Raw genomic sequence first — 12720 nt, forward strand, 5'->3', positions numbered from 1 at the left:
GTGGGAAGTAGCTTCGGCGCATATTAACGCCTGGGAGTGAGTGGAGCTCCATCTCCCACTCTCTCCAGGTGGATGCAAGGTGTGCGGGAATGGGGTCGTCCCAGCCCTGGTCCTTGTCCCACAATGCTCGTACAATCATTTTTGCCCTGGTGGTGTACGGTAGAATACATCCTAGCGGGTCATATTGTCGGGCGAGTGTTGTGTACACACTCCGTCTGGTGGTCGGCGCCGCCGCCGGCCTTCCCTGCTCCGTAGTCAGGGGCTTGTGTCTGTAGTGAAGCGAATCTGTTTTGAATCGCCACACCAATCCCAGGGTCATCTCCTGGGCTTCTCCCGGGATTGTAGCCATCCAGGTCTCGCTGCTGGCTGCCTTGTCCTCGGAGGAGAGGCTGCGCAGTACTTGCGGATCGCTGCTGGCCCACTGCCTGAGATCAAAGCCGCCTTTGATCAATGAGGCGCGGAGTTTAATCAGGAGAGCCTCGGCTTCTTCCTGGGTTGAAAGGCTTTGTAGACAGTTGTCTACGTAGAAGCTGTTCTTTACGCTGTGTCGGACCTCTTCGTCCGCTGCTGGGTCCTCTGCTACATGTTTCTGTAGTGCAAATGTCGCACAGCAGGGGCTGCACGTCGTTCCGAAGGGGAGGACTTCCCATTGGTAGATGGCTGGGTGCTCATCTCCTGGCTTCTCTCTCCATAGGAACCGTAACAGGGGCTTGTCCGCCTCTACTAATCTCACCTGCAGGAACATTCCTTTAATGTCCCCGCTGATGGCCACCTTTTCCTGGCGGAAGCGGAGTAGAACGCCGAGTAGGGAGGGGCCGAGTGTGGGACCGGGCAGTAACTCTTTATTCAGATTTTGGGATCCGATCTGGTAGCTGCAGTTAAATACTATGCGGTCTTTACCGTTGTGATGGACCTTGTGGTGGGGCACGTACCACGATTCAGTGGTCTGGTCAGCCTCTTTAATGTCCATCTTTGTGACGTGTCCCGCTGTGATGAGCTTCTCAATCTCAGCGCGGTATACACTCTCTTGGGCGGGGTTCTTGGCTAAGCGCCGCTCCGTGTTCAGCAGGTACCGTTCTGTGGCGTCTGTCTTGGCGTGGAAAGTAGGCATTCCTTCTCGCCGCAGGAGTGGCGTGGCGTATCTCAACACGCCGTTGACCGGGACTCTCTTGGTCCCTGTCTCGAGGAGGTGAATTGCGTAAATGTCATCTTTAGAGCGAATGTCTTTCTTTCCGTTCTTAAAGGGCATCTGTTCCAAGGTCCATAGCCGCTCTACATGTTGCAGGAGTGCGGTTTCTCCCTCTGTGACTCGGGAGTGGAGACATCTAGTGGCTGTACTTCGGTTGAGAGATTTGGCGAGCGGGCCTTGGAGAGTCCATCCCAAACGGGTCTCGACTGCTGCAGGGCAGCCTCGGGGTCCGGTATGAACCCGGTCTATCGGGACAATGAGGTCTGCATGGTCGGAGCCTATCAACAGGGTCGGCATAGCATTGTCTATGAGCGGGATCGGTAACTTGCGCAGATGTGCATGTTTCTCCATCAGCTTGGCGACGGGGTATGTGTACCGCGACAGTCCTATTTCTTGGCTGGTGAAAGCGTCTGCAATCTGGTACCGTCGCTCAGGCTGGCCGCTTGCTGCGATAGAGAATGAGACATTCTCGCCCTTTATCGTCTTCAAATCTCGTCTTATTGTCCGAATTGTCATTTGGGTTTTGCTTCCCCGCAGCCCTAGCTGGGCCGCAGCGGAGGCGAGCAGCAGGGTCTTCTCTGACCCGTCATCGAGGACGGCGTAAGTGTCCAGGACTTTATTCTGGTAGCTTAGTGTCACACGCACTACTTTTAGGAGTACTCGGGCTCCACTGCTGCTGGCGGGATCGATGTACATGACGCTCGCTTTGCGGCTGGATGGTGCAGGTGAAGGGCGCCGTCTGTTACTGTCGTGAAGTATGTCCAGATGGGCTCCATCGCACTTGGCGCACCTTTTCTTTAAGCGGCATTCGGCTGCCATGTGTGAGCGCGCACAGCGAAAACAGCGCTTGTTGGACTTTATCCATTGACCTGCTTCCTCCGCGTTCAGCTTGGGGAAGGAGTCACATTGCGCTAGCCAGTGTTCTTTCTCACAGTAGGGGCACACTATCTTCCACTTCTCCGTTCTGGAGGGGGTACTGTGGCTCCTGCTGCTCGGTACTGACTCCGATTGGTGCATCACAGTCACCGATCTTCTTCCATCATTTAGTCGTCTGGTTCCTTCTCTGGAGCCAGGGGTGCTCCGTCCGAATGTATCTAGCCGTAGGCTGCTGACTTCTCTCGCCAGGAAGTCTGCTAGATCGAGGAGGTTCGGTTCGGGGCCATTCGGGTCTCTGTGGTCCCTCTGCCGCCTAAAGCGCTCCTGACGAGCGGGCGGCAGCTTCTCCAGGATCCTTTCCACATTTGAGTTGGCGTAAAGTTCATGCCTCCCCTTCTCTCTTTGCGCTCCCAACATCCCTACCAGGGACTGCACTCTGATGGACAGGTCGTCCAGTGCTCGATTGTCTATTGCTGGGGGTAAGCGGTCGATGTGTCGGATCTCCTGGATCACGTAATCCCATATGCGCCCATACCTCTGGTCCAATGCTACCAGCGCTGCTGTGTATGGGGTGGTGGAAGTCGCGTAGGCGAGCGCTATATTATGTGCGCGGGGTACCTTTAAGTGCTTCAGTAGGATGGCGTATTTGTGGCGTTCATCCAATACATCCACCAACATGGTCTCCAGACACATGCGGAGTTCTGTATACTGGGCCCGGTTCTCTTGGGTGAAGTCGGGTACCATAGGCGTGCCAATGTATGACGCTGACTGTGGATACATCGGCGAGCGTTGGGGGAGAGGCCTCCTAGGCGAGTCTCCTCCCGCTCCTTGGTATGGGCTGGTACCGGCAGTGTACCATGGCCCGCTTGTCCAGGTGCTGTTCCTCGGTGCGGGTCGTGCGTCGTGCTCACCCGTGTATAGAGTCGGGGGTCTGTAGCGCAGCTCCGCGGGAGTATAGCCTGGGCTGTACCGGACCTCCTGGTCCGGTAGAGTACTGTGCTGTCTTCGGGCGTGGTTCTCCTCCTCTTCCTCTTCGTCTTCAGTTAGGTCATCCAGTGCTTGTAGTCTCTGGTTTAGCCTCTCCACAGGATATGCTGCTCCTTCCCGGTTGCTAGGTCTCGCTTGGACCGGTGGGGGGAGGTGGTCTGTGGGGGGTATAGACCTCGTCTGTTGGTCAAGTTCAGGGTTGTTTACTCGGCTAGGGGATGCCGCCCTGGAGGTGTGTCTAGACGAGTTCCTGGAGCCTCTGGCGGAGGGAGAGGGTGTTGTCCGTCTGATCAGCTGTTCTATTAGTTGCGACTGCTGTCTGTCGCGCGCTGCGTCCCGTTGAGCACCGGCTCGTTCTCGGGCCACATTCTCTTCCATCTGAATGCGTCTTATTTCTAGACGTATCTGCTCGTGTTCGCTTCGCTGCTGGATCTGCAGTCGGTCGCGTTCAGCAGCGGCGTTCAGGCTGATGAGGAAGGCCTGCTGTAGGGTCCTCTCTGCCTCTGGAGAAGGCGGTTGTATAGGGGAGCCTTCCCTCGGGGTACTCCTTGCGGAGCCTTGGAGCTCTATCTCCACGGTGCTCTCCCCGTCTTCTTCCGTGCCGAGTTCTCTCTCGGTAGCGTTGTATTCCTCCCGGGACTCATCGGGGACTACTTCTTCAGTACTGGCGGGGTGTGAAGTCATGTCTGGTTCCCACTGGTCCCCACCGTGAACTTGGTCAGTTACATTAGAGCCCGTAGGGGCCTCTATGGTCGGGGTAGTCTGGGCGTTGGGGTTAGACATACTTTTACTTTCTAGTTTTACCGCGTTTACTGTTAGTAGAAGACTAGGTTGTTGACTGACAGCGTAGGCCTCTAAGTACTGAGGGAGCCGTCGTTCGCGCTGCGGGCGTTGGTTAGGAGGATCGTTTCGTGGAGTGTTCATCATAGGCCATTTCAATATTAATAACACTATATTAATATTACACTAATTACCATCCGGCTCGAAGGACCAATTGTAACTGAGGGGTACAATTCCCTGACTGTATTACTAGATATGATACTTACTACCACTACCTTTGTACTTAATATTCGGCCACCCAGTACACGGCATAAATATATTATCATGAACACTCTCACGTAGATGAAACGGATCCAACACAAATGTACGAATTAGAAACAGGTCTTTATTCCTACACAGCGATGGTGTGTAGAATAAGCACTTAATCACTTAATTACATTTATGAATTGAAATAGTATGCACTTTTATGGCAAGGAGTATTCGTCGGTATATCAATAGAGAATGTCCAGTCTCTGAAGGCGCAGGTGGTAAATATACGACCTGGAATAGTTAAGGAATAACAGCAATGATACTTTAATGATTATACTAGATACACTAGAGGGGGTTAATCCGGTCGCTTGTAAGCCGACAGGAGTAGGAGGGGGGGGGGGTAGAATCCGGCTGCCTCGTCCGGCCAAGGGTATCCCAGGTGAACCCACTGTAGTGCCGTTCAATGCGCCGGCGATCCTTGGACCACAGATGAAAGCAGGTGGACTCTTTGTGGGCCGGCTCTCTCCGGTCCACGGGGGAGAGACGTGAAGCGACCTCGTCTTGCAGAGCGTCTCCTCACCTTGCGTCCTCTCCAGGGGGGGGGGTTCCAACACACGGCAGTGTCGGGGGTCTTTATCCATGGAATAATCAAAGTATCCAAAGCATAATCCGTGCCTGGGAAGGCGGGCTGTCGTCGGTAGAATAATCCGGTATACAGGTCCACTCGCTCGTCGGCTCTGGGGCTCCTCGGGTGCAGCTTCACATAGGATCAACCACCCTGGGTAAGCAGCCAGTTCTCTGCCCGAAACGATGGGGTACTGACTACGGTAGTATTCTCACCGCACGAAGCACTATATATTAACAGACTATTATTAGCTTAATAGACTACGTCCAACTCGACGATATAGTGCCAAATATGACTATTCAAATATTAATATACACGATGTCTCAATACCGATGGTAGGCGAACTTGGCCTTACTCCCACACGTGGCGTCGCGGGGAGGCTTTACGTCTGTGACTCTATTGGAGGGTAAGAAACTGGACTGAAAAGAAAGTCCTACTTTAGTAGCGCAGTATATATACGCACTATGAACAAATAGTCCCATTAGTGGTGCGGTAGCCAGATTCCTACGCGGAACTAGGACTTGTTCGTACATGTCGAGCGGTACGCTTGAACTGGGTCTGAGGGGTATGGCAGCCTGGCACCAAGGTCTCGACCAATAGTAGAATGGAGACTATTATGGGATGTTCAGTAGGCTAGAATGGATATTCAATGCATATTGTACAAGGAATATACAAGGGATATCAGGGAATATTAGAGAATATACAAATACAATTAAATATATATATATAAATAAATATATATATTCGGTTTAATCTGGCCCTTCACAACAGTCACTACCACCAATAACTTCTCAATAACTGTCACTACCACCAATAACTCAACTAACCGCCTCGGACAGTCCTTCATACCAGCGGCCATCAGGCTCCACAACAGTGGGCAGCGACTAGCAGCCTCCAGGCCCCACAACAGGGGGCAGCGACAGCGACTGCTACCAGACATTGACCTGGGACTGATAGGAACCCAAGGGGGACAACGTAGACTACCCTGGTACTTTGATTAATGTATACTCAGTAGATAGTAAATTATAACACTACCTCATGCATACTGCACCTTATGTGACACTGTGAATAATGTGAATATTCCTCAGCTAGTCAGATAGTAAATTATATTGACCATATTGATCAATTTGTTTACACTGCCTGTGTTGTCTTTTACTACCTGTATACTGTGTTGTTTTACTACCTGTACCCCTCCCCCCCTCCCCCCATGCTGCTATGATGCCTGAATTTCCCCAAGGGGATCAATAAAGGAATATCTTATCTTATCTTAACTTCTCGATAACTGTCACTACCACCAATAACTTCTCAATAACTGTCACTACCACCAATAACTTCTCGATAACTGTCACTACCACCAATAACTTCTCAATAACTGTCACTACCACCAATAACTTCTCAATAACTGTCACTACCACCAATAACTTCTCAATAACTGTCACTACCACCAATAACTTCTCAATAACTGTCACTACCACCAATAACTTCTCAATAACTGTCACTACCACCAATAACTGTCACTACCACCAATAACTTCTCAATAACTGCACTACCACCCCTGCAGGACTTATACAACAGGAGGTGCAAATCCAGAGCCTGCAGAATAATGAAGGACCCTCACCACCCCAACAATAGCCTGTTCAAGCTGCTGTGGTCAGGCAAGCGCCTCCACATACATGCAGCAAGAACAGAGAGACTCAGACTCGGATTCTTCCCCCAGGCCATCAGAACACTGAACACTGATCTCTCCATACACAAGCACACATGAACACACACACACCCACACACCACATCCTCACTTGCACTCTCTCACACACACAAACACACTACAAAAAAAAGGTCACTTTAAAAAACATAACTGTATATTATTGTATATAGTACTCATTACCTTTAACACTTTCAGTGCCCACCACGACATAACACGTGTTATCAGCCCGCCCCCTGAATGCCCACCACGACAATTAGCGTGTTATTTTTTTTTATTAGCGATTCATATTTCATCGACCGAGTCTCTCGTTGGGAAACCAGCGCCATCAGGAGCTCAGATGTGAAAAAAGCGCCCCCTATCGTCTCCCAGATGGTAATGCACCCTTTTGGAATGGACTCAATGAAAATGGATGAGAAAAGAAAAATCCGGAATCCACATTTTACTTCTCAGGCATGTAACCCGAGCCGATTGCAGTCATTCTGGTCCCTCAGAACAGCGTGGAATATGTGTTTCCAGTACCCAGCGTTGGATCAATAAAAGCGATCGATTTTTGGAATGGCGATCAGGAATTGGAATGATCTTTTTGGAGAACATCTGATCTGAGGTAAGGAATCTATTTTACAAGTCTAGGGATAATCAGAGTTGTATTCGCTGAGCTCTCAGCGTTCGCCCTATGTGTGTGTGGGCGATGGCTTTGAGGAAATGAGAATCGATTTTTCAGATCGCCTATATAGCGTGCATACGTACACATATACTATCGATAATCTAGCGTTTATTTGAAAACGATTCATAAATAGTCTGAAAAATTACAACGTTTTTGTGTATTCTAGAATATTCCAGTACAGGGCGTTTATTATGGAATCTTTTTATTTTCCTTGAAAACAAGGGCTTTTCAAAATGCTATAAAACAAAAATGAACCGATAAAAAAACAATCCGCTTCAACAATGTTGACTGGAAAACGAGTTATTGATAAGCGACGGGCAGATTAGACACACAGCCATAATTTAAAACATAGATTAGGCGTTATTAACGCTAACATTGAAGTGGATGGTGGGCATTCAAGCACTAAATCGTGCGCCCCCTGCTGGCACTGAAAGTGTTAATTATACCTTTAACCTTTAATGCTTAGCATCGCCTTGTATTTTATTCATATTTTATCATGTCCATTTTAAATTATAAAATTTTCTATTTGTATTTATGCACCTTCATTTCACTACATGTCTCGTGTATGTCTGTGACGAATACATCTCTTGAATCTTGAATGAAATGAATGTGTGCAAAACAGTTTACCGTTTTGGGATGCGTGGGAGATTATGTGCAGAATAAATCAGTTTTGTTTTTGGTGAAGTGGCGAAGGTGCTTAGTTACTTTCCATCCTTAAAAGTCGTTAAGAGGTTAAGACCCATTTGTGGCTATGTGTGGGTGTAGCACTTATTATTTATTACATTATTTCTTTCCCTGCTTGGCAGCCCCACACCCAGGAGTAACATAGTGTTCCTGGCTCCAAAAAGCACAGCAGCGACAGTGGCTCAGGAGGTAAATTGTAAAGCGCTTTAGGTAAAAGAACTATATAAATGCACCATAAAATATTAAATAATAATAATAATTCTGAACAGGGCGGCTGGGTGGCGCAGCGGACATTGCGCTCGTCACCAACGCAAGAGACACCGGGTTCGACTCTGGCTGTCGGCGTTGCCTCCGGCTTGGGCCGGCCGTCATACTGACTCAATTGGCAGAGTTAGCGGGTGGAAGTCGATGGGTGGTAATCTGGACGTTGTGGACAGCGACTCCTACAGGTCGGTTGGGGGACACCTGCACGGCAGAGACAGGAAATGGCGGGGGCAGTGTGAGCCTCCCACACGTTACACCTCGGCAATGAGAGTCCGCGCTGTCTGGTGAAAAGATGTGACAGGCTGCCTCCTCATGTATCGGAGGGGACACGTGATGCAAGGCTTCTATCCTCCCTACAACCGGCCAGTGGGGGGCATATGCGAGCAACGTTCAAGACAGGGGAGGGTAGAATTGGCACAGTGGAATTGGGATGGGAGAAACATAGAAAAAGGAGAAAAAGTGGATAAAAAACTAAATAAAAATTCTGAACAGCAAAAGGCTGAATCAAACCTCCAGGTAGGTTCTTTATCTGCAGTGGTTGTGGGGGTTTGAGCAGCATCTATAGTTCCGCCACATAACCTCATCACAAGCCAGGTAAATGCAGAAAGGCGTGGCTCAAGGCAAGTCTGGCAATCACATGGCTTGTGGCGCTGCGACGGCCTGTGCTCAGGTACGTTTTGGTGCACGTAGGTAGGTTTCTTGGTACCTCCAGTGGAACTCACACAGCATTTTCACATTTTGGTATAAATTATAAACATAAAACGTACTAATCTGAAGACTTCTGGCCAAACAGCAAGGCGTGTTTACGTCATTTTCCCGGCACCTGAATAACATGTCAGACTGCAAAACCCACTTTCCATAATGTGTCCCCTTTAAATTAATATGCTGCACAAGTGCACCGTCAGGTGTCAAGCTTCGTGAATAACCTGGAGCACACATGAATCAAGTGAGGTTATTAAAGAATCCCTGGACAGATGAAAGAGGAAAGGGAAGAGAGGAGAGGAGGAGTGGAGAGGAGAGGAGGAGTGGAGAGGAGAGGAGGGGAGACAAGAGGAGTGGTGGAGAGGAGAGGAGGGGAGAGAAGAGAGGAGGAGTGGAGAGAAGAGGGGGGTGGAGAGGAGAGGGGGTGGAGAGGGGAGGAGAGGAGAGGAAAGGAAAAGAGAGGAGAGGATAGGGGAGGGGAGAGGAGGGGAGATGAGGGGTGGAGAGGGGAGGAGAGGAATGGAAAGGAAAAGAGAGAAGTGGAGAGGAGAGGGGAGGAGTGGAAAGGAAAAAAGAGGAGAGGATAGGGGGGGGAGGAGAGGGGAGGAGTGAGTCAGAGAGCTGATTCTGGCTCTTCTGCATACTGTAAGATACGGTTTGATGTTTTCAGATAAACAGTGTTAAAAACCTAATCATATAAACACAGTAAGTTGGAGTGTTGTGTTTATCATGCAAAGTACAGAAGAGGATGAGTACTTTCAGGTGATGCATCACATTCACACTACAAGTGATGATTGAGGTTGTTAATTGTACAACTTGGACTTGGACTTATTTGGTTCTTCATCTGAAGGTTTCAATGCTCACGCGGATACCCACTGTATATAGGCAAAATTGGTCAAATTGCGTGAAAGCGAAACAGTATTCTATCCGATGATCACTATTTTACAATTTACAATTTAGTCATTTAGCTGAACGCTTTTATCCAAAAGCAACTTACAGATTGTGAACAACATGTCACCAGGAGGGGTACATCTCTGGCAGCTAAGGCTCAGTGATATTGTGCATCAAATAGTATCGAGTGCATAGTAGTATAGAGACATATTAGCAATATAGGTAATAGTATAAGAATAGTAGCGTCGTATTAGAGGGTACATAATAGTAAAAAGGTTAGAGGGTTAGTTACTTTTTTTTAAATATTATTTCAGATATTGTTTTCTGCTGTGGATGGTGGAGAGTCCAATACATCTATACATTTAGAACACTGACATTTTAACCCTCATCAAGGAGAAATACCATGGTTACATTGACTTTGAACTAGTGAAGGACTGTGAACAGAATGATTGATTCATGTGTGACGGACAACGACGATATACGTTGTATTCCGTGCAGTTTAGGTGGTTATTATTTATGACTTATTTTTGAAGATGTTATTGATAGTTTAACTAAATGTCCATAACGCTGACTGGATCTGTACGATGAAGACACTCTATATGAAGAAGACACTCTATATGATGAAGACATGATGAAGACACTCTAGGTATGATGAAGACACTAGTACAAATAAGATTTGTAAATCCGGATTTGTTTTGGCAGTCTGAGAGTTGTACTGTATGTTGAGTTGGTTTTTTGTGGAGATTTTCAGTTTTGCAGGATTTTTGGAGAAAGCATGGCATTTGAGACAAAACACATTATATATCGTATATAATTTTATATGAATTCCTCTTGTTTCTTTGAAGTACATTGTTTACAGCTTGTTATGTTATGTTTTATTTTGTTTAATTTTTTTGTGGCCATCTTGGTCTATATACTTATTGTTAAGTATACTATATATTAGGGCTGACCCGAATTAGTCGAATAGTCGACTAATCGATCGAAAGGAACCGTAGTCGACTGCCAACCTCTTAGTCGAATACAAAAAAAGATATATATATATTATAATATTTTTTTATTAAAATGTTTTAAATTTTTGTACCATTCTTTCCAAAAGAAAAGAGGCCTAGAAGCGTGGCACGCATACCAGAGGCTAACTGCCTACGAAAACAGGCACAGAGGCACTGAAAGAGGATTTCACCCATCTAATGAACACACTAGACAAATATCAAGATGTATCCATCAGTGGACCAAATGCATGCTTTTGCGGAGGACAAGAAGCCTTCCGTTGACTCCTTCAGACATTAAGCACCCCCCACAGCCCAAATGGAATGATAAAAAAAATATATATTCATAGTCGTCGACTATCGGCTAATTTCGGCCAATCATAGTCGACTATCCAAATCCTCAGTCGGGGACAGCCCTACTATATACTTATTGTTTATGTGTCTTGTAAGCCCATTATGGGCTGGGCATACATCTGTATGTAAGACACAAAAATAAAAAACATAAATCAATCAATCAGTACGATGAAGACACTCTTGTATGATCAAGACACTCTATAGGGGGGTGTAGTCTGACGTCACTTTTTTTTTTACGATTAATTGCTAATATTTTCATGTTGAGCTGTAGATTGTGGATAAATATGCACAGACAGGTACACCATGCGAATGTTCATGCTTTATTTGTTTTAATCGAGACGATTTAGAAATGGGCAATGGGGAAATACATTGCGTTTTCAAGATGGTGGACCGGCTGGAAAAAGCAATGACGTAACCACTACACCTCCCTATATGATGAAGACACTAGGATGAAGACACTCTAGTACGATGAAGAGCATCACAGATCATAATGTAGGTATTGGTAGAGTATCCTGTAATAATGACACGTGATACGACGAGAGGACAGACACTTACACTTGTTCTCGATGAACTGGTGGAGGAGGCAAGATTTCCCCGTCCCGGCGCTGCCAATCACCAGGAACTTAAAGAGGAAGTCTGAAACCAGAGGAGAGGGGGGGGGGGGGGGCAGAAATCAATGAAACACCGGCGTCAGGGGAAGAACATAATCCTGCCGCTCTTTGCTCTGCCTTCCTCACACAGACGAGCCTTAGATTTACCTTTAATCCCATCTGAGCTACTACGCTCTCTCACAGATATCCCACAATCCTAAATTAGCCGGTTAAGCACTGCGCCGTGCGTGTGGATGGATGACCTGACCTCGGATCAGTAATTAAATTGGTTCAGACTTGTTGTTTGTGCCGACAACACACGGATATAACCTGTATTTCCTGTGTGAAACGTGGAGGAACGAAAGACAGAAAAACACAGACACAGAGGATTAGAAGGAAGCCAAGGCTGAGTTACTATACTAGACGTGACTTGGGATAATCATCTGGCGCGACTGTCTGACATCTCTATATTGATCATATTTATTGTTGTTGTATAATATAACTAATCTGCACCTTTGATTACACCGTTTACTTGCTCATGCTCATATACTCAGTTAATTATATTGTCTACACTACACTGCACCTTTGATTACACCGTTTACTTGCTCATGCTCATATACTCAGTTAATTATATTGTCTACACTGCTTATTTTTATCTTTACTATAATGTTATTGCCTATATTTATATATTCTACTATTACCCTGGCCTGGCCATACATGTACCCCCCATGCTGCTATGATGCCAGAATTATAGAGAGATATAACAAGAGAGAGAGAAAACGAGATAACGAGAGAGAGAACGAGAGAGAGAGAGAAAACGAGATAACGAGAGAGAGAGAGAGAGAGAGAGAGAGAAAACGAGATAACGAGAGAGAGAGAGAGAGAACGAGAGAGAATGAATGAGAGAACGAGAGAGAGAGAGAAAGTTGTCACAGAGCAGTTGAACGCAGGGCTGAAGAGCTAGATGCCATTGCTTCTAGAATTGAAGGCCGGCTCTGCTCTGACAATTGCGCGTTGACGCGCCCACTACGCAAAGCTATTACTCGCACACTGTGCTCCTAAATGATTTTTCCAGTTTGCACACAAATCTATTTTTAGGGGCAAATGCGAGTGAAATGGTCGCACTGTAGAGCCTTGTATAGGACCATGGTGTCTATAGGACCATGATCAGTCT

General features: G+C 47.0%; 1 protein-coding gene across 2 annotated transcripts in view; it reads right to left on the reverse strand.

Moving 5' to 3' along the window:
* The window catches only part of rab4b (RAB4B, member RAS oncogene family), a 70134-nt gene that overhangs the window by 35945 nt on the left and 21469 nt on the right, over nt 1-12720 (reverse strand). For both annotated transcript variants that reach the window (XM_084322813.1, XM_084322812.1), the window contains exon 7: nt 11512-11592. In XM_084322813.1, the coding sequence (XP_084178939.1) occupies nt 11512-11592 (81 nt within the window). The remainder of the gene's footprint in view (nt 1-11511; nt 11593-12720) is intronic.

The sequence above is a fragment of the Notolepis coatsorum genome, assembly GCF_963971535.1.
Source record: "Notolepis coatsorum genome assembly, chromosome: 1".
Taxonomy (NCBI): domain Eukaryota; kingdom Metazoa; phylum Chordata; class Actinopteri; order Aulopiformes; family Paralepididae; genus Notolepis; species Notolepis coatsorum.